A 21,871-nucleotide genomic window follows, 5' to 3' on the forward strand; every position below is an offset into this window, starting at 1 on the left:
ATGCATTAATGTTTATTCTTAGACAATTTTTATTAATATGAATTAATATTCATTTTTATTTTTAATTGAAACACAATAAAAGACTTACTTACTTATTAAACACTTTTAATTTAGAGAAAAAGGGTCGTTTATTATCCAAATAATACTTTTTTCGGTGATATTGATGCATTAATGTTTATTCTTAGACAATTTCTATACATATTAATTATTATTCATTTTTATTTTTAATTGAGGCACAATAAAAGCCACTTTTAAGTGAGAAAAAAGGTTGTTTGTTTATTATCCAAATAATACTTTTTTAAATGTTTATTCTTAGACTTAACCTGGCAGTAGCTCAGTACATTTTTTATTTTATTATGTTTAACCCGTTTCCTCACTGCAAGAGGACAAGATGTGTGAAGCACTTTGTGTTTCATATTATCTGTGCTATGCAAATAAAGTCAGACTGATTGATTGATACAGCAATTTTAGATTTAGTTATTCAACATGTTATGTTTGATTATAACACAAATAAATTCATAAACTACCGGAAATAATGTTTTTAATCACTACTTATTAATAAATAAATGAAAACACACAAGTATAATCAGCAAAATGCTGATGTTTATTATCCAAATAATACTTTTCTCTCAGTGATATCAATGCATTAATGTTTATTTTTAGACTTCAGCCTTGTTACATGGTGCACGCTCTACCAGCTGAGCTATGGTAAGGTGCATGAGAGTGTGATGATTAAATAACTGCAAAAAACAAAACAAAATTTGATTTACATTCATTTAATAGTATTTTAATGACTTACAACATACTTTTCAAAGGCAGGCTGTGCAGCATAACAAGTATTTCGAGTGCTTTTTTTTTTCTGTTTGTTTGTTTTGTCCAACATGTTGAATCCTCCAAAGACAAAATACTTTTTTTTTTCTTTTTTTTTTACAGCTGTGTTACAATCAAAACACATTCTTAGGGAACCCTGACTCTGTGTCAGTGACTATGTGCAACCTTCATGTATACAAGTTGGGTGAGAAAGGTGAGCATTTATAAAAAAAACAAAAACAAAAGATTGTACACTTCAAAAAGAAAACTGAGGATTTTACATTGCAACAGATGAATACATGAATTAAACTTTGGGTTGAAACAGATTGGATCCCCTTTTTCTTAAAAGTGCCATGGTGGGAACCAAAAAAATGATTTTACAAAGCACAAAGACAATAAAATATTCCCAAATGGTGATGGAAATAAATAAAAAAAGAAGGAATGTCATCAATCAGTCACCATTCAAAATCTCTCTCTTACAAGATATTACTTTTACAATCCCTGACTTGGAACTGCTGCATAAGTGCTGTAGACATCTGTGACTGCAGGAAAGCTTTTTTATTTTTAAGTTTGCAAAGTTTCTCACTTCAGCTGTTCATACAGTGCGAGTCACAGTTAACACACAGTAATAGTGATGTCTACGATAGAGATGCATTTAAAGAGTTGGACGAACGCCTTGGTGCTTTAGCGTACTGCGGACAGCAGGAGGAGGTTGTACATGATTGTTTTTTATTTGGTGGTGAATGCAAGTGCAATAAAATAAAAAAAAAAGATGAATGAATGCAGCAGGGCACAAAAGGCAAAAGTGATTCGTGCCGTCTGATGTGGTCGGAGGGATTCGTGTAAGGCTTCAGAGATATCTTGTAAAGTAAGGAGAAACTAAACGTCTACGTCTAAATAACATAGGAACTACTATAATGCATCTTCTATGCCTAACGTTTATTATACGCTTCGTAAGTTACATGGAACAAACACTGATATTCCATTTTCGTCAGACAGGACAGTGACCACAAACATAACACATGTGAGAAGAATGCAAACATCCTTGAAATGTCCATGAATCATTATCCAGCATCTGCTTTCACGACAAACTGTCGAGCGTAAAGGCCTCGAAACGGCTGACTTTGAGGGCTTCGACTGTAAGGCTGTTCAAAATCTTCTGTTTATTAATGTAACTGCAGACAGTCATGTCACGGAAAACGTCACAATAGTGTCGAGCGTCCGCGGATGCGTTTCACTCGATATACAGTGTCTTCTCCTCTCAAGCTCCTGTGAAGTCATGATCTTTTGATTCGAGCTGAATCTGTGCTTCCCGTGTGACTAATGCAATGGAGGTGGAGTGAGTGAGGCGTTGTCGGATCATAGTTTCACAGTACAGCTCAAATATACAGGAAATGAAACTGCCAAAAAAAGCTGCAGACGATCTACCAAACTCCCTCACCGCGTGGTATTATAGCGCTGACGCAGAAGGTAACTGAGGTAGGCAAGAAAACAATCAAATGCTTGACCAACCGTGTTGACTTTGTGTAGCTGTACGTACCAAAAGGATTTAAGGACTGTCCAGAGAGGTGAAAGGATGTAACGGAGGGAGGAAATAAAAAGGGAATGATGTCAGTTTTCTTACTCTAATGGAGCATTCAAGTGTAAAGATGACCTTAGCACTATCAGGACTAATTGGAGCCAGTTTAAGGATGAGATCCATGCAGGCCTGCAGTCCAGCTGCAGCGCTGGTGACAGCATGCAGTATGCCTGTTATAGTTTGCATAATTCAGTGGCGCCAACACCCGCCGCCCCCCTCCCTGACCTCCCCATGTGTGTCGGTTCAGGGCTTTTCTTGAGGGGCCTTGAGGTGAAAGGGTGCAGAGACGAAAGGGTCTACGGCGCTCACTTCTGAGGTCCATGAGTGAAGGGGTCCAACGGGAACTGACGCCACAGCGGCTTGCCTGCTCACGTTAGACACCACTCTGTGAGCTGCTACTGGCTGCTGGGGCACAGGTCCCTCAAAGTGGCGGGAGTATTTGGCCAGAGCTTGCGGGCGGAACGGCTGTTGGGCAACTTGTCCCAGCGCACCTTGATCGAGGGTTACACTTTGAACTGCAGCTGGATGAGGGTACGGTGTCTTGAGCGGAGTTCCCGTAGCCTCCTTTCTTTTTCCAAAGGGAGCCTGAGAGAACACGTCGAGCTGCTGCTGGGCCGAAAGCGGGGCGCGTGGAAACGGAGCATTGGCGAAGACGTCGCACGAGTCTTCCTGCCCGATCCGAAAGGGGGCTTTGGAGAAAACATCTACAGCGACCTCCGCCCCCTTTGCTGGCTCGTGTGCATGCTGGGAATGATTCTGAGCGAAGGTGCTCGGGGTAGCTTGGTGGAAGGTAGTAGACGGTTGTGTCGGTGCCGAGTGCAGGGCTAACTGAGGTTCTTCTTCATCCTCAGAGTCCATCAGCAGAGGCATGGAGCCGCTGCAGTCGTGGGCCGCTGCATCAATAGCTCCCTCCACCTTCTGATCTTCTTTATTGGCTTCTTTCTCCTCGTCTTCGTCGCTGGAGTGCACACATCCCTCGTTTGTTTGAGGTTCTTCTTGTGGAGGTTCAGTCTCTTGTCCCTCACCGAGCACAGAGTAGCCATTGCTCTCCTCTTGCACATCTGGATTAGAGAACAGAGAGAAAAACATATCAGGAGGTGAACAAAAAAAAATAAATCACAGTATGAATATTTTAACAATAACTTTAGCATCTGAGGTCCAGCTACCCATTTATCTACCAGACCATCGAACCTCAGTCGCACACATGACATACTCTGAGTGTTGGATCATGACCTAACAGTGAGAAACCGGCACAGGACTACAAAAATACAAGACACATTCTACTCTGAACAAGTCACGTAAAGACAGACGAGACTAGCCAACTCTACCATTACAACATCAAGTAACCTTGTTTCCAGCATGAGCATCCCTTGACCTCCAAAAGAACAGTGCTTCGTGTTAAGGGCAAAACGGTGACAGCAGCTTAGCTTTGAGTTAGAACTGAGTTTGTGTTGAGGTAGAGGGGAGTCAGTAGGTCTGTGGAAACAAAGCCTTCACAGGGAAAGTAGAGGTAGTTAGGGGACAGACAGGTTTGCACAGATGAGCACAGACAGATCAGTCTTACCTCAGCGGTGTCGACAGCAGCTGTTAACTGGCAGCTCTTGGGAAGATGTTAGTTGCAGCCATTAAAGGAAAAAAAAAAAAACACCCTGTTTTTGTTTTTAATTTTCTCTTAGCTCTCTCTCATTTGTTCTAAAACTGTCCACAGCTCGTTTCACATGCCGTACTCTTTTCTACATAATTTAAGCCAGAGTTCATCAAACTGAAAAACGATCTACGGGACGTCTCATCTGTCAGAGCTCACGACCAAAACAACAACAAACAGCGAGACTGCTCGTATAATCATGTGGCATGACGGCCAGACTCTGCAGTCCATCTATGGTCAATCTATAAACCGAAAAGGGGCTCAAAGCCCTTTGGACCTCTAGTTTCTGCTCTGAAATCACAATATAAGTCGACCAACAACTAGAGTAGGAACGAAAGCAGCAGGATAGTCCTTTAAAGCTTGAAAGACAGACAAATGATGCTCGTGCTTAGAGGCGCAAACATATCTCAGGCACTAATGATGAGCAGAAAAGGCTTTAGTGGACAGTTCGATTCGATTATCCACAATCTAATTTGCTTCCCAGAAGGAGAAACGATCCGTCTGCTGATTAAAAACAATGAAAATGGAAGAATGAATCTTCAGCCTGTCAATAAAATCAACCGAAGAAAAAAAAAAAAAATCAAATAATGTGACCCAAAGACTTCATTTACATTCACATTAATGAGTTTTATTCTGCGTCTCACTTTTTGAACCTTAATTCATAAAAATAGAAGTACACACACTCCAGAATGGTCCTGCGTTTGACATGTGGACAAATTAAAACATTTTTTTTTTTGGTATAAATCAAAAGTCATATATTTTTTTTTTATACCTGCCAACTATTTCAACCCAACCAGCACAACAAGTACATCGGTTCCACACACGGCAACACAAGTAAAACTCTACGGCCAAGGCGAGAAGAGAAAACTCTACAGGGTACAGCACTGTAGTGTCTGATAAGAACATGAAGCATTATTGTAGGATTGCATAGATTAGCCACAAAAAAAATGCAAATGACTTAACTGAACGACATCAGATGGAAAGAAAAGAAGCATAGTTTTATTTACCCATGCCAGTTCTTACAGTACTGTAACATTTACAATGTGTCATACTGGGAGAAGGAGGAGGCTGAACTTTGAAATGTTTTCTGTATGTACACATCTGAGGTGACCTCGAAAGGAGCCTATGAAATGGACCTTCCTTGGTTTGAGAGAAAGCCAGGATGAAAGGTAATACTTGGTGGGATCTTGACATTAAAAGGTGAAATGCAAAAATCAGTTGCAGTAGTGGATTGTGATACAACTGTTGCATAAGCCTTTCTTATGAAAGAGGGGAAAAAGGTGGAGAAGAGGAGGCGACAGAAATATCGGGAAATAAATTCCGTCATCGGCTCTGTGTTGCTGCCCGTCGGATAAAATCTACCCAGTGATATACGTTAACTTACAAGTAAGTGGTGTTTGTGTAAAGAACTGATAATACGCAGTCAGGTGAGTCATAAGCACTTTGTTTCATGTATCGATGACGACATCTAGCTGAATGCTTGACATGGATGGAGAGGAAAGACAAGAGGGACATTGGACAGAGGAGGACGGGGAGCGGGGGGCGTCAACGTCTTTGCACTCTTAAATACAGCTTCATACACAAATATTTGTTTTATCTATATATACTTAGAAATCTTACATATTTCATAATGGTACATTCATTCTAAAGCACTATCAATAATAGCCACATTTGTTCATGATAAGATGAGATGCTTTTAAATAATAACACACCCTAAAAACCAGATTTTATGTACATATAAAGGAGTTTTTCTGAGTTTCTCCTGTGGCTGAAATAAAATGTCACGTCGGCCTCGACATGTGTGGGTGGATGAGAGAGGGAGGTGTTGCTGTTGAGCACCTCCGTCTCCGTAACATCGCATAATAATGAAGTCTTTCCTTTCAAACTTTGGCATGGCTACGGGTCAAACTGAATTCCCTGTTTTTCTGTTTTTGTTTCTGCTGTGCTTATCTCGACGGCGGGTCAAAGATAGGATGAGTTGGTTTGGCCGACACATGAAAAGATGTTACAAAAATGCACACGTACCATTAACGGTCTTACAAAGTGTTGCTGTGGCAAAAAAATGAATCAGCCGTGTTAACACTGACTTCACCAGTTTACAGGCAGAGTTTTAGGAGAATAATATCCAGAAAGAGGTGACACTACACAGTTAAGCTAAAGCTGCAGCTCTTAATACACACACTATGTCAGCTTAGATAAATAGCGGTTTATACAGGCTACGTGGGAATAGCTGCAGACTGTATGTGTGCGCACCGTGATTGATTCTTTCTCCAGTAAACCACAAACTGTTCGAGAAATCTGCAAAGACCGCCCGAAGCTGTCACTGTTTTTCTTCACAAACTGGTTCAATCAGTGCAAGCGGCTCCCTCAGGGTGCATCTTTGTTTGATCGATAGTTTTCAAGCGTTCACTCTTTTTAAGTCAGACCCCTGACACAAATGAGCGTGGCCCCGAAGGTGGCTTTGTTTAAATAAAGCTTCGACCCTGAACAAGTGCACACAACAAAGTGAGAAAACACAAATGCAGCCGTGATCAAGCGCAGTGCACGCGGTGTGCAATACGATGACAGTCGATCACCGTGGCGGTGCACTCGATGTGGGATATTAATGCAAGTTATGGGGAAAGCATGAGGGAGACCATGGTGTAGCCAGAACAGAAGCAGACGATATGCTCAGGCGTTAATGAAAAGATTGTTTTTTTTACCAGCGTGGGAATGTCAACGGCCAGCAGAGATATATGAAACCAGCTTATCAGGCAACTAGAGATGGAGTTGAGGCCGGGAGGCACGTAAAAAGAAAAGGTTCCACTGAACCCGTCTATGCTGGCTCCTCTGTTTCACTTCATAAGGTGCTACATTAAGTGCCTCTGCTCCCCCCATCTCTATCCCCCACCCTCCCCTCCCTTTGTTTTGGATTGCACACTGCCCCTTCGACCTCTCCCACCCCCTCTAGAGGTCGATGAGCTGATCCACCAGCAGAAGGGAGCGGGCCAAGTTGGGGATGCTGGACTCTGAACTGCCACTGTTGCTGCGCGAGTGACCACCTGAAATGTGCCAGAAAGAGAGAGAGAGAGAAGGAGAGGGACAGAGACAGAGATGGACATGGAAGAGCCGAGAAGGATTGTGAAAAACAAGCATAAAGAATAAGTAATATTAACAGAGGTTGTATGGAGAAATCAAGAGCGAGGAGTTGATGAAGATGAAGGAGGAGGTGGTGATGGCAGAGCAGAGAGATGCATGAACGGGGGCAGAAAGAGAAAGAGAAACAGGCAGAGAGTGAGCTGGGATAATTCTTTATACAGCTGCATCATTACAGGGGGGGAGGAGTAAGGGAATGCCTTTCTAACATGAGGAGACTTTCAAGTGCAACTACAAAGAGCCAAACACCTGCAAGGCGGAGAACCACTGGCAGTGTAACATTAGAAACAAAAAGGGAGAAAGATGACTAATGTGAGAGCTTGATGGGATAAAAAAAAAAATGTGACAAGCACACCCATACAAGCTTTCCCACATCAGCAGTCACAGGAAACTGAATTAGGGGCTAAGTCATTCATCTCTGTGGCTCACTCTCTGGGCTTCAGCAGGTGTGAGTGCTCATCTCGGAGGGCGAGGGGGGGGGGGGGGGGTTCTTCTGTTAACCTTACCTTGATTTGAGTTTTTGGAGATGAGCACAGGAATAGGGTCAAACTCGTCGTCATTGCCCTTCTCCCCACACGACATGAGGAAAGCAGAGTCTGCGGTGGAGGAAGAGGAAGTGGAGGAATGATGGAAGGAGGAGAAGTTAACTCAGCCAAAGAAAAGAGCAAAAAAGAAAGGAGGATGCAAGTCGATTTAAAAATAGATGGAGCCAGGGCAGTCACAGTATTTAAAAAGCCATGCATTTTAGGTGGCTTTTGGCTCTTCTACAAATGAGTCAAGGGTCTGTGAAGCTGTCACTGAATTTCCATATGTGTCACTTGTTGTTTTCTCTGTCTGAACAGGCCCTCCTCTTTTTCTTTTTTTTTGGGAAGGATCTGTAGTCTGTGATGGTTTCACAGGCTGAAACACCCAGCACACATAAGGTTAGCTGAGGCGTGCTGCAAAAAGGGGGTGGGGGAGGTCTTACCAGAAGCTGTCTGACCGGGTGGCAGCTCCTCCAGACAGGATCCAGAGCCGGAGCCAGGAGGAGCAGAGGTGCAGGAGGAGGAGGAAGGGAGAGCAGAAACAGACTGGTTTCCGTGAGGAGAAGTATGAGATAACAGATCGCAACCCAGCAGAGAGTCCTCAGTCCCAGTGAGAGAGTCTGAGACAGGATGAAGCAAAGCCAGAGGGGACAAGGGGAGGGGGGTTACAGTAAAAATCAGATTGTTATCTTACAGCAGAGCAGAGGAAAATGCATTTTGTTAGTAAAGACAGTTCACTGATTCATCTCTGAGAGCATCTCAAAGGCGAGTCTTTGTGGAAATCCCGGAAAACGTGCTACGAAGCGTTTACCACCAATAATCACAGAGGAATGTTGACTATGGGTGGAAGATTACCATTGATGTTCTTATTGAATAGCCCGATTCACACGCTCATGCTCCACATAAGTCACTAAAGTTAGCTCGGATTTAGTTATTTTAGGAATGATGCGGTGATTATCGACGATAAATTAGTTTGTAAAAATCTCTCTCGGGTCGACATGATATAAACAAAAAGGGACCAGGGGGATCGTGACTGGAAACAATTATTCCTCGGTGAGAATGCTGCAGAGAATTACGTGAACATTTCCTAATCTGTGGTCCAGGATGCTAACCTGGCATGCTGGCAGGGACGAGCTCTGGCTGGCCTGAGTGTCGTTGGGCCTGGGGGGCTTCCAAACCAGGAATCAGTGAGTCCACACACACCGCTGTCTTTGCTACAAGGAGACAGCAAGTGGGGAAAAAAAATGTAATACAAGCACATTATTAGTAATTTAAAAGAATATACTTTAGTAGGGGTAAAACTGATGGAGGCCTTCTTTGCTCCTTCCTCCAGCGGCTCTTTTCCAACTCGGTGAAACGTGTGAGTGAAAGAGGAGAAGGCATGCAGAGCAGATGGGAGGGGGCACAAAAACAGAGCTACTACCATTGGTGGAGTTCTCAGCAGAACTATTGAAGGGGTCAGCCAGGGTTAAGAGGTCAGGGAGCAGCAGAGAAGTTTCAGGGGACTTCAGTCCCTCAATCAGCTTCTCTGTGAGCGAGCCGGAGAGAAAAGATGGAGAGAGAGAGAGAGAGAGAGAGAGAAAGGTTGGAGGCAACAGATGGCAAAGACAGAGAAAAGGGCGACGAGGGAGAACTTTGCATACAAATGAAAAAGAAGCAGAAGATCTAGAGAGAAAAGGAACTCAATACAATGTGGAAAGATATAATATCAGGTTACCAACATGTTTTTTAGGGAAAATATATTCAGGAGGATGTAGGAAAGAAAAGAAACGATATCACGTGATCATATTATATTCACATGACTCAAAAATGAGGCTGCTTGCAACGTTACTGAAACAATAACACAATGATAAATGACTGCACACTCCAAGACCGGTAAGCTGACTGAAATCTCATGCTTTCAACGTTAGCAGCAGATTTATGGTGCCAAACAATCACTGCAGAAGAAAACACCGAGAACTTTTCGTACACTCTTCAAGCGCAAAACACCCAAACATTTAATTATAGAAAACAAGCACACGGCACTCAGTGAGTTTCCTCACGGCGGTCATAAATCGCCCTGTTCAACCCTCTCAACTCATATCTGGAGCAGTGAAATGAGCCATTAGGTTAAGATGGAAAACATTGTTATTTTCTTCAAATTATGCAACAAAGAAATGATTTCATTAGGGTGAAATACAGTCCATGCATCAAATTACTGACTTTGCACTGCAGCTCATACTTACAGGAAACTGCTATGGGACAAAATAGGGTGGAGGGCGGAGGGTGGAGGGTGGAGGGGAGGTTGGGGGTCTTAGACAAGGAATGTGTTGGCTCAGAAAATGGCACAGCAGATGTGACCTTTTGCCCCCTTCACTATAGGAAAGAGGCCGACACTGATGAAAAGCTTTTTACGAATCCTCAAATGTCAAGAAGCAAAAATGTGTCTGCTAAAGTCAATAAGAAACATATGGAACATTATTTTTTACCCTCCTTATCCTAAATCTTTGCTTGTGTGCATCCTATTCGAGTGAGCAATGCAGAGAGAGTCAAAGAGACGAGCTTAGGCTGGGTGGAGATTAACCACATCCCGATTATGTAAGAGCCTCAACATTTCTATCCTCTCACTTCAGGCCTTAAAACAGCCTCGAACACAGAGGAGGTTACACAGCTAAAGAAGCATGCACCTCCAAAGAGGGCAAAAGGCTAAACTGAGGTGAACATAAACTGGCTGGGTCATCATTTTAACAAGTCAGCATGCTTAACTTGCTCTTGTTCTGGTAAGCAGGCTCCTCCAGCAGTGAGGCAATCCAATTAACAAAGGGGAATTTGTCCTTCGCGTTGCCGGGCAACAGCGAAAGCACAGCTCTGCAAATGAGATGCGATCTAGCTGTAGCTACAGACTCTATTCATGGAGGCTGACAAGGAGCCACTGTGAGGCTGCTCGCTGTATCAACAAGATGGGACCGTGTGTAAATCCAAAGCACTCATAAACAAACGTCTGGGAAGTGCGATATCCAAGGAAACTACTAAAAATTAATGAATGAAGAATATATTTAACGCCTGAGAGAATCAAAGGCACGGCTCGCTCTGTGTCATGCCGTGACAAGAAAATTACCTGTGGTGTCAGAGAGGGAATTAAAAGGGCCCGTGGACGTCAATGCCGCTGAACCTGCAGATTTTTCAGCTTAATATTTCACAGTGAATAAAGACGGAAGAGAAAGAAATGAAGGAAGGTGAGAGCATGAATACCAGAACAGAGGGAGAGAGTGGGTGGGACATGAGCTAGCTTTTATGTAGAGTCAAAGAGACCGCACCTCTCTCAATATGGAATAGTTGCATGTAGATATCGAGAGAGATGTCCACTTGACTCAAACGGACTTACCTGGAAAAGCATTGAGTCCTGGAATGAGATCTTCACTGGAGCCCATGGACTTCTCTCCTGGTGCAGCAGCTGTGCACGAAGAAGAAGAAGAAGCAAAGAAGTCATTATTTTTTTGAAATCGTACAACTATTTCGCATTGCTGCAGGTGTAAGATGAACTCACTCTCAGATAGCTTTGCAAAGTCTTTGTTAAGCAGCTCCTCTGCCGTTAGCTTGGAGAAGTTATCGTCCCCAAAGGGGTTCCAGCTGGGCTGAGTGCTTGGTGCGGTAAGTGCTGCTTGAGCATCAACTTCACCTGGATGATACACGCTCTGCTGGGACGAGCAGGGGGAGCCAGAAGGAGTAGTGCTGGCTGATCTGCAGAGGCGTAAACACAAATAAGGGTTAGAGTGCGCAGCGAAATTCGATCAAGGGCGTTCAAGCCTGTGGACACTGGCCTACTGATGTATGCAAATAAGAGCGAGTGAACAGAGTTATTTAAAGACTGAATCGAGTGATTCTTCCAAAAGGGATGTAACAAGGGTCGTTTATCCTCCTTTGGGGTTCTGTCATATGAATGGCCTGTCTATTGCCCCGCTCAAAGGACAGTTCATCCTCAGATCACTGAATGGGGGGGGTTAATTCTGCTCACTTGGACTTGTTGAGGCTGGCCTCAGCTGCGGCTGCCTGGAGTAGCTGTGTGGACTTGCTGACCGGCACCCCGAACACGGTGCTGTGAGTGACATCGCTCAGGATGCGTCTGTGGCCGCTCTTAGGGGCCGTCTTTGGCGACGAGGGGGGTGTCAACGAGCCGACTTTGTGAATCCCTCGACCGGTGGTCTATGAGGGGAACACGGAGGGGAAAATATGAGTGAGAATGTTCTGGATGCCAACAGAGAAAACTGTGCGTATAGAGGAAACAAACATCAGACAACCAAACAAGAAAAAAGAAGCAAGAAAGATCCACTGGAAAAAAAAAAGATTCTGGAAAAGAAGATGGGTTATAAATTCCTCAGAACCACAACGAAAAGAGAGAAACTATTATGTTAAGAGACTGCTAAGCCCAAATTTGTAGGAAAATGACATAGTAGGATCATCAAAGTATGAAAATAGAAGCAGGTCGGAGTGACACACTAAATGATTTGGTTACCACATGATTCATACAGTATCTAACGAATGAAGACAGGAAGCGTTTCTAAGCTACAGTGCCCTCACATAGTCAGATATTATGTGAGCATTCCTGTCTTCACTGTGCCCCAGAAGAGGAAAAATAAATCAGACATGATTGGTTAGAGACAAGCTGGTAATCAACTCCCTGTCCCCAAAAAGAGCAGCAGACGGCAGCAGGAGTAGGATGTTACCACAACCTCAGGGTCAGCTGCAGGACCAACGACTGCAGACTCAGGGATGGGGGTCAGATGAGAAACCGCGGTTTCATGGACAGCGACTACATGCTGCTGCTGCTGCTGGTGTTGCATTTGCAGGGCAACAACTGGAGTCTTAGCTTTGGACTGCAGCAGGGTAGCCGCCTGAGACGCTGTTAGCTGCTGCTGGTGTTGGTGTTGCTGGTGTTGGTGATGGTGGAGGCTCTGTACCAGTTGATGCTACACAGGAACACCACACAGCCACAAGCGTGAGGAAGGCCCAGTTTGTCATGATTTATAGCTTCTTTGACAAGTGCAGCAGCCTTTTATAGCAAACTTTTCAGGGTTTATTTTCTACCTTTCTGACAGCACACAATGGAAATCAAAAGAAAATATAGGGCAGAGGGAGGGAGGCTGACGTGGGAGGAGGGAGTGTGAGGAGAGGTTTATTCACAACACACAGTCTGTTGTGCCTGGGAGCCAAGATTCTTCTGTACACCTGCGATGAATAGTATTGTGCGTACGTTACATTTTAACGCACTGCTTTCACGACACTAATTTTAAACCAAGAAGAGGTCGGCTCCATTCATGGACGTTTAAATTAAAATGGACACATAACATAGTCAAAGAAACGTGCGAGCCCACAGCACGTGTTTGTATGTTTAAGATTACTCATTACCTGCTGCTTTGTGTGTTTTGGATCGCATGGATAATGATATTGTGAATTGAGCTGAACACAATGATAATGCAAAGAGCGTCTGCGCCGTGCTAAATTACATCTAATTGATATAAATACATTGGCAACCATGTGCCATGTGCTTTTGTAAATGGTCCATTACACCGATCAACATACAGGGCTGTTCAGCCATGAAGACTTTTCTGGGAACAGGAAGGACTCGTGTACTCTACCGATGAATAATATTAAACAATGACACATCAAGCCATTGCTTTTTATTCTCATCTAATCTGTAATCAGTCTAATGTTTAATGGAAAAACAAGCATGACTGTGCTAAAGAAAGTCTGAATATCCTGCGAATGAGGCGACATTTATTACCCAGCTTTGTTCCAAACGTTTTCCTCTGATACCTGATCCGTGAAAATGTGTCACCACATGCACGCAGCATTGTCACACACACATCTGTTACTGCCCCTGAGGGAGATTAAAACATATTTCACATTATTTTTCTGCCAGCACGCTTACCTGCTGGTTACTCTGTGGACTTAAGAAGGCCTGCTGCTGCTTCATGAGGAGCTGCTGATGCTGCGGTGTAGCCTGTGGCGGCTGCATGTTGGCGGGCTGAGCTGGCTGCGGTGCGGCCTGTGCAGCGGGAGCCTGCTGAGCAGGTTGGACGGCAGCTGCAGCCGGCGGTGGGACACTGATACCAACACCTGGAAGGGAGGAAAATGAGAAGAACGAGAAGAAGATGGATCATTTATCACATGAAAATTTGAATATTTTCAAAATGTAAACACTGAACAACAAAGCGACAGAGCGTCAGAGGCTTGTGGATATCAAAGGACTCGTGAAAACACAATTCTTGAGCAGTTCACTAATGTTGAAATCAATACAAGATGTCAATCCGAGTATAACGTTACCAGGATAACTGGATAGATACTACAGGTATCACAGAGATGCTTATACCTATAGCCTGGGGTGGTCCAGAAGCCACACTGGGTCTCTTGCGTGGGGTGAGGGCTGGCTGGATGGGAAGAATGCCTGATATCGGCTGCGGCTGAGCCTGGCCAGCCTTGGGTCGTTGCCGTGGTGCAATTGAGGTTTCCGTGGTAGGAATGGGGTCTGTGAGCCTGATGGAAAGAAAACAAAACAAAAAAACTTGACGAGGAATGTCGAAGTTCCTTACAATGATTACTCACATGCTTTGCTTTTCACTCACCTGGCTTTGGTTTGACTCTTTTTGGCCACCGCTTCGCTGGCTCTGATGGGCTCAGGAAGTTTTGCAGGAATAGGTGAATTCTAAAACAACAAAAGATAATCAAACCAAAGAGTTCACACTTTTTACATCTGTGAGGTATTATGAAAACATTACACCCTAGTATCGATCTGCAGTTTCCATGAATGCAGCATTATTACCCACTTCAATAATACTGAAGAGGTGAGGTCAGACTTTTGGCTCAATCAGAAGTGCTCAGCTACTTTGTGAATTAGAAAAAAGGGCATGATGAATGGAGGGCAGCCAACTGGCAAAAGCTAGAAAGCATAGCTCCCCTCCAATATAATTATATCCTAGATTACTTTCCCTCGAAAGCCGCAACACAACTCAAACCGCAGTATGTGAGATAAATAAAAACGCCTAAATTATTAGAAAAATAGATCCATCCAAGCTGTTAGTATTTAACACTGACTCTACAACATATTCCCATCGCAAATCCACGCCGTGGTGACTTACATGTACATTTGGGACCGGACACTCTCGTCGAGCAAGTTTAAAGGCGAAATAGGATATTTGGTAGATGTCTGGTCTCTTATCTGGGTCAGGTTCCAGCATGTATCCTGAGAAATCCAGCCAACAGAGGATGTTTAGTTAGAGTCAGACGTGTGAAAATGTACATTCAAACAGGATGTACATGGCGTATGTAGGGCAGCGTATATATATTCTGAGGAACAGGGTTACTCACTGATGAGACAGTGCATGTCCTGGGAGTAGCGGGAGTTGTCTGGGATGGTGAAACTTCCGTCGCAGATGGCCACTTGGCTCTCCCCGAAAGGGAGCGTGAAGTAGCACAGCTTATAGAGCAGACAACCCATGGCCTGTGCAGATGTGAGAATCAACACATTTCATACGTGTAGCAAATCAGTACTTACTAACACACACACGTGTCATTATCATTGTGAATTAATGATATTAAACAGTCCTTCTCACCCAAATGTCCGCCTTTGTTGTGATGATCTTCCCACCATAGAGGTTGACCATCTCTGGAGCACGGTATGACAAAGTAGTGTATCTGGTTTTGAGAGCAGAGCAATGAGCTTCTGGATCTCAATGAGAGAGAGGACAGAAGGCGTAAAGAAAGCTCAGTAAACTCACTTTTTGATTTCTTCCTCCACGACTGGCACCCCCTCTGTTTGAGGGTTTTGGAAATGGTTAGTCGCACTCCCGAAGTCACAGAGCACATAGTGTCCCCGGTCGTGCAGAAGAATATTTTCCACCTAGGTGAGAACAGATGAGTCAAAACAATAAATGACTTCTTATCTGCGTGGACATTAAGCAGCTAGCTTTATGCAACCAGTGGTATGAAATCGATCAGACTCGCCTTGAGATCTCGATGGACGATTGGACTCTTGCACTGGTGGAGACGAGCGACCGCTTCGCACGTGTCACAGAAGATCTGTAACACCTCGGCTTCGGTGAATCCTGTCTGCAACCGCTGGTTCATGAGGTTAACCACCTGCCCACCTACAGAAAACAAACAGGTCACCTAAGAGCCTACGAAATGTCAACACTTTTTTACAGTGCATGTTCATTTAAAATGAAGTCGATACAAAACTCCATTAAGTGCACCTCACAGAGGCTTTAACGGCTGAACATTAATGTTGTAAAATTTGAATCCTCTATAAATAACAGCACTCAGTTACGTATCGACTGAGACAGGAGCTCTATTGACCATGGCAGCTATCAGTTGGACATTTGCCTTCGAACAGAGCAGGATGCTGTGAGGAGCCGAGGGTAATGGAGCTTTGAATTCAACAGAGACAGAAAGGGACGGGAGCTGGTGGTGGGGAGGAGGGGGGTGTTGGCTGATTTACCTCGACAGAAGTCCATTAAGATTAGGACTTCCCACACATCGCCAGCTCCAACCGCAGTTATGCTGGAGTCCAGGAAACCAACTATGTTTTTGTTGCCCACTAGGTCCCTCTGTGTAAACAAACACAGACAAACAGCAGAGTCACATGCAGGTTTCATAGGTTTTTAAGCTCCTGAAACATTTGGCTCAGTAAATCAGAACTAAAATTATAAAAACACATCCAAGTTTGTCACTAAGAAGTCTATTTTTATCTGCAAACAGATGCTCGTTCTCTGCCAAAGGTCTGGAAGTAACGACGATAAGCATCCAGCGATAGTCATGCCACCCAGGGTGTGGCTGCAGCAACTGTTTAGTTTCACTTACAGTAAGGACTCCAGTTGTTGAGGTTTAATTACAACTCAACCACTGAGCTCCCTCCTGTTAACGTCGCTATTTCTGGGTAAAGAGTATTTTCAGGTAATTGCCAGCACTTGTACTTAAAGAATTCAGGGTTAGTCTTACTCAGACCACAAATTATGAAGTGTTTAGTAGTTTAGTCATTGATTCAGTTCAACTTAATTCTAGAAATCATAACAAATGTTATCTCAGTGCACTTTCCAAATAGGGCAGATCTAGACCGTAACCACCCACCTCAGACTAAAAAAAGGTTAACAGTAACACTTTTACAAGACCATCCCCCATCAAAAAAAAAATAAAAAAAAGGACTTTGCTGATCTCAGCAGTGAGTTACGGGACCGTCTTACTCACCATAATCTGTATCTCAAGTTTGCAGACTTGCAGATCATGTTCGTTGTTGACGTACATCCTTTTGAGTGCACAACGTAAGTTTTGATGAGTGCGCACCAAAAAAACGATGGCGAAACCTCCTGCGAACGAGTCGAGAGTTAGTCGAGAAGCAGAGCATCAGATGTGCAGTGATATTCAAAACTGTCCCTCCACAAGTGTAACCGAGAAAGACTCACAAACAAAGTATTGGGTGTCAACATGAGATACCATCGTTTATCTTTTCTGAGAGCCTCTTCAAGCCAAACGTCCCTCAGCTGTTCTCTGACCCTGACATCACACAGAGACGTCCTGGCAGCCAATAAAGGGCCTGATGGAATGGCTGCATGCAAACTATTTATACGTGCACGTATTTCGTGTTATCATAGTGATGAGGTAAGGAAACGGGCACTTAAAAATGGGGATTACTGTGTGATGAGTGCTTGGCTGGCTTGCCGGCACGTTTGGTAAGAGGAGCTTGAAACGGCGTTGCGTGAGTCAGCAGTTGTGCCGAGGGGGAAGGATGCGAGAAGTACATAACACTGACACAAGATACAGGAAGTGAGAGAATTCATCATCATCATCATCATCATCATCCCACCTATGGTCGCAGTGATGCTGACGCACGTGGAAAACCGCAGTATCCATCCATAGCAACCAACAACCACAGAGATGAATAAAATCATATTTCTTTCAATTGATATTTATAAATATACCTGAGTCAAGACACGGTGACGTGAAACTCACGAATCAAGCTGCTGTAAGGTGTTCGGCACTGAACTGTGAACTGCGGGACAGCAGCTTTTAAAGGTTTTGAATTTTGTCGTTACCGCAGCTCTTCCGTTTACAGCTTCTTTTTTTATTTCCTTCTTCCCTTCTCACAGCTTGTGTTAATGCCATGCACTAAGGGCTGACTCATCCAGCTGGCATCAGTAAGTCAAGGACAGCTTCATGTGACTGGCTGGGTGTCATTTGATGAAGCCCGCCTTGGGTAAAGTTACGTGAGCTGTCTCATCAAAGAAATGAATGGGCTGCAGAAAAGTAAAAAAAAAAAAAAAAAAAAAAGACGACAGGAGGTATGAAATGATGTTTTTCAGCGCTGCATCCTGTACGCAGCGGGGTGACGCTGGGTCACAGCGGATGACAATAAATTACAATTTCACTGATGTCGTCAGCTTAAAAAAAAAAATCACAACGAAGTGTGAAAATCTGCACCGAGAGACGTGGCGCTGGCAGAGCACTCGGCGGCATAATTAGATGTTATTAATACGGAGAGAGGCAATGAAAACAATATCAAACTAATTGAAACTCTATCTTGAATTAGAAAAAAAAGAGGACTGGGTGATGGATGTGAACGCCGTCATGCTGGAGTTCAGACAGTTGAACTCGCATGGTCTAATCTGAGATGCCCGTAAGAAATGAGAAGGATTAGCAGCCGTCTTTTAGCAGTGGTCTACAAATCTCAGCAGTCGGTGTGAACAAATAATTGTAAGTACAGCTACAAATAGCCGGCCGCTTGACGTAACTGACTGTCAGGATTATACCACTCCAGCTTATGCATACACGCTAAAGCGAATGCACAGAAAAACACACGTTTGCACGGTGTTTAGTCACAGTTTATCATCAGTATAATGGATATCCAGGTTTAGGATTGCTGCACATCCTCTTGTAAGGTGACATGACAGCAGCCTGAGTTACTGGTGACAAAATGTGTTTTTGCATTAACCAACTGGATGATTTTGATATGTAAATGAAGGGATGACTCATTGAAGCTCTGTGTTGTTGTGTAGGGACACATTTCTCTCCGTTACAATGCAACACGTTGGCTACTTGCATCTCCAGAACGGAGCTAATGTTACCCCGGCAGTAACTCTATATAGACGGAAGAAAACATGTGTTGTTGATAGTAAAGACAGAAAGCTGTGCCTCCAGGAGAAGAAGGGAAATCACAGACATCTGCCCGAAGCCTGAACATCTAAAATAAAAACTACAATAATGCGTGTAGCTTTGGGCTTGAAACTACAAAAGCCAGCCTGTCCCCTCTGACTGCTTTTGTCTGTATATTTCAGCTGAAGGCAACAGACTTCAACAATGACAACAAAGGGAGGAGACAGAGGGGAAAAAAACACCATTTTCAAATGAAGCAACCAGCTACGAGAAGCCCACAATTCAAGCGAAAACACTTAAAATATTGGATGAAATTATTAATTTTTACTGTGCAAAATCCTGTAAGAGAGGCCAGACAGACACTAATCTCAAGCGTCTCTGCATCAAGTCCAAAGTTTTCTTCAAGAACTGATAATATGTCGGACCAAATTCCACTGAAACTTTCCACTGACATTAAGTTAAGATACCTAACCCATTCATAAAGCTGGCCAAAGAGGGGGGGGCAGATATAGTACTGATGAATTAATCAGTCTCCTTTCATCTATTATTTAGTAACAGGCGCTCTTAGCTGACAGAGCATGCCAGACTCTCGTTGCAAAGACAAACGGGGGAACCTGTTTAACCGTGTGCTGCTGGTGAAGACTGTGTTTAATGTTAAGATGCATCTCGATAGAGAGGTCTGCACGTCTGCACCTTTAAACCAGTCTTTGAATCACCTACATTTGTGATTCGTCACTCCCTCTGTAAATATCAAGACAGATGACTCAGCATGGCACTGGACCTTTTTTACGACACCGGTAGAAAATCCAGTTGTACAAGCCTTGAAGGTAAAGAGAGTGTGCACAACTATAACACCATAAAAAAAACACATGACAAGTTTGATTGGGACAAGATTTCAAACATTATAGTGCATGACTGCAGCACGGTGCATTTCCTCATTTCATTGCAGTTAATATTATTTATATTATAATCACTACTCATGCAATAATATGTATTATTTGTATCACAGTCACTTTTTTTTTGCAATATTTCTCACACTATGGTCACTTTACATTACAATACTCTTTTTATATATCATGCCACTTTTATCCTCAGTACCTGGTTGATTGTTTTTCATGTTTATTGTTGCAGGTTATAGATATTTCTGTCTGTTTATTGCCTTTTCTGACTTTCCTCTGCTGCTGTAACATGTAAATACTCTGAATAATCTAATAAATAACAGTATTTTAAAGGCCAACAAACCCTTTAGGCCTTCTGATTAAACTGATATGCATCCTCATAATGATGTGCTGCAGTTTTATATATATTTGATATATAATTCACCTTCAGCCACTTTTATCCTCAGTACCTGGTTGATTGTTTTTCATGTTTATTGTGCAGGTTATAGATATTTCTGTCTGTTTATTGTGTTTTCTGACTTTCCTCTGCTGCTGTAACATGTAAATTCCCTGAATAATCTAATATAATCTAATAAATAACAGGCCAACAAACCCTTTAGGCCCTCTGATTAAACTGATATGCATCCTTATAATGATGTGCTGCAGTTTTATTTATATATTTGATATATAATTCACCTTCAGCCACTATTTCCTCCACGGTCACTTGATACCGTCCGATGCTGAAGACGCGTCCGATGAAGCTGCCTCCGCCGCCGGATCCGGAGCCTCCTCCTCCGCCGCCGCAGCCGCCGCCACCGCCGCCGACTCCAGAGCCAGGCCCGGAGCTCACCAGCTCCCGACGAGAATCAAAAAACTTCTTCATTTCTTCTTTTTCTCTTGGTTTTTTTCCAAATAAATGTTTCAGCTGTTTCTCAGTGTTTGAATGAAACACGGTCAGTTAGCTTCGAGCTAAAAAAAAAAAATTAGCTTCTCCACTTAGCCTCTTGTAAATATGACAAACACGGCGTTAAGAGGAGGATTTAACTCATCGTTTCAAACTGAAAACCGGCTGATATGTTGTTTAGAAAATAACAACACCGACAGCAGCACTTTGCTGGATTAATTAGCCGAGCTGTGACCCCGAAAACACACACACACACACACACTTGTTAGCCGCTAGCTCACCTAGCCCTAAATAAAATAATAGCTCAGGTGCGGTGACAGCTGTCAGCTGATGGACTGGCTGCCAGGTAGATCCTCAGTGTCCAGTGCAGCTTGTTACACATCTCCGCAGGTATATCTGTTAGTTGCTAAAATGACAAAGCCTCCTCCTTACTCCTTCCTCCTCCTCTGGTCGCCTCCTGCAGCCGGCTGTGAGACACAAGGCTGCACGACTAACTCACTGACAGAGGAGCTAACGGAGCTACAAACACAGAGGAGGCTAGTGTGTGTGTGTGTGTGTGTGTGTGTGTGTCTCCTGTTGTGATTGGTCAAATTATCAAAGACTACCTGTCAGTCTAAGTCTCTGAGGTCCTCAATACAAAAAAATAAATAAAAAATAAATGCAGTAATTGTAAGTGTGTGCTTCATGCAGCCTATTATTCATTATATAGAGAAGAAGAAGATATACTTTATTAATCCCTCAATGGGGAAATTATTTTTTTATTTTATTTTACATGCATTTGACAAATATCTTTATTGATTTTTCACTTAATTAGCAAACAGGCACATATGCACAAAAACAAAACAACAGGAACAAAAAGGCACATTAACAGACACAATCATCAGAGACAACAATAGATACAGAATCTCGGACATTAACATTGGTTAGTAAAATAAAAGAGTGACATGAACAAACAAAGGACAATAAGTTACACAGTGTCGGATAGACCTCCTCCTTTCACAAATCCCATAAACGCATCCCAGATCTTAACAAATCTGTTGTATTTCCCCTTGATCAAGTATGTCAATTTCTCCGGTCGGTGCCTTGCTCAGGGGCACCTCGGCAGTGCCCAGGAGGTGAACTGGCACCTCTCCAGCTACCAGTCCACCTTCCATATTTCAGTCCATGTGGGACTTGAGCCGGCCACCCTCCGCTTCCCAAGCCAAGTCCCTATGGAGCTACTGCCGCCCCCTATATATAGTATAAGAGATTAGATTTAGTTTATTACCTCTTCTT

General features: G+C 43.4%; 1 protein-coding gene across 10 annotated transcripts; it reads right to left on the reverse strand.

Annotated features, from left to right (window-relative positions):
• Positions 1-760: 760 nt before the first annotated feature.
• On the reverse strand, positions 761-21,143 carry LOC104930645 (AP2-associated protein kinase 1). Of its 10 annotated transcripts, XM_027277436.1 has the most exons (21): positions 20,389-21,143; positions 16,913-17,031; positions 16,167-16,275; positions 15,674-15,816; positions 15,448-15,569; positions 15,283-15,364; positions 15,038-15,170; positions 14,809-14,912; positions 14,296-14,375; positions 14,043-14,206; positions 13,602-13,789; positions 12,403-12,639; positions 11,688-11,875; positions 11,220-11,413; positions 11,058-11,126; positions 9,117-9,221; positions 8,806-8,907; positions 8,137-8,313; positions 7,676-7,765; positions 6,976-7,075; positions 3,326-3,450 (listed from the first exon to the last, which is right to left on the reverse strand). In XM_027277436.1, exons 1-20 carry the CDS (start codon positions 20,573-20,575, stop codon positions 6,981-6,983), a joined length of 2,688 nt encoding a protein of 895 aa, XP_027133237.1. In that variant the 5' UTR covers positions 20,576-21,143; the 3' UTR covers positions 3,326-3,450; positions 6,976-6,980. The 10 variants fall into 10 exon arrangements, with proteins under 10 accessions (XP_027133229.1, XP_027133232.1, XP_027133230.1 ...); XM_027277428.1 differs by lacking the exon at positions 6,976-7,075 and having other exon boundaries at positions 761-3,450; positions 20,389-21,142; XM_027277437.1 differs by lacking the exon at positions 7,676-7,765.
• Between the last annotated feature and the right edge of the window lie 728 nt (positions 21,144-21,871).

The sequence above is a fragment of the Larimichthys crocea genome, chromosome III, assembly GCF_000972845.2.
Source record: "Larimichthys crocea isolate SSNF chromosome III, L_crocea_2.0, whole genome shotgun sequence".
In the NCBI taxonomy this organism is placed as follows: Eukaryota; Metazoa; Chordata; class Actinopteri; family Sciaenidae; genus Larimichthys; species Larimichthys crocea.

What these genes read in the sequence shown, in the direction of transcription:
- LOC104930645 (XM_027277428.1), bottom strand. Translation starts at nt 20,575, where the DNA reads ATGAAGAAGTTTTTTGATTCTCGTCGGGAGCTGGTGAGCTCCGGGCCT. An exon ending in TGGACCACCCCAGGCTATAG is followed by an intron (nt 13,790 to 14,042) that starts GTATAAGCATCT and finishes CCTCCCTTCCAG; the next exon opens with GTGTTGGTATCAGTGTCCCA. An exon ending in CTTTGCAAAGCTATCTGAGA is followed by an intron (nt 11,127 to 11,219) that starts GTGAGTTCATCT and finishes CTTCGTGCACAG; the next exon opens with CTGCTGCACCAGGAGAGAAG.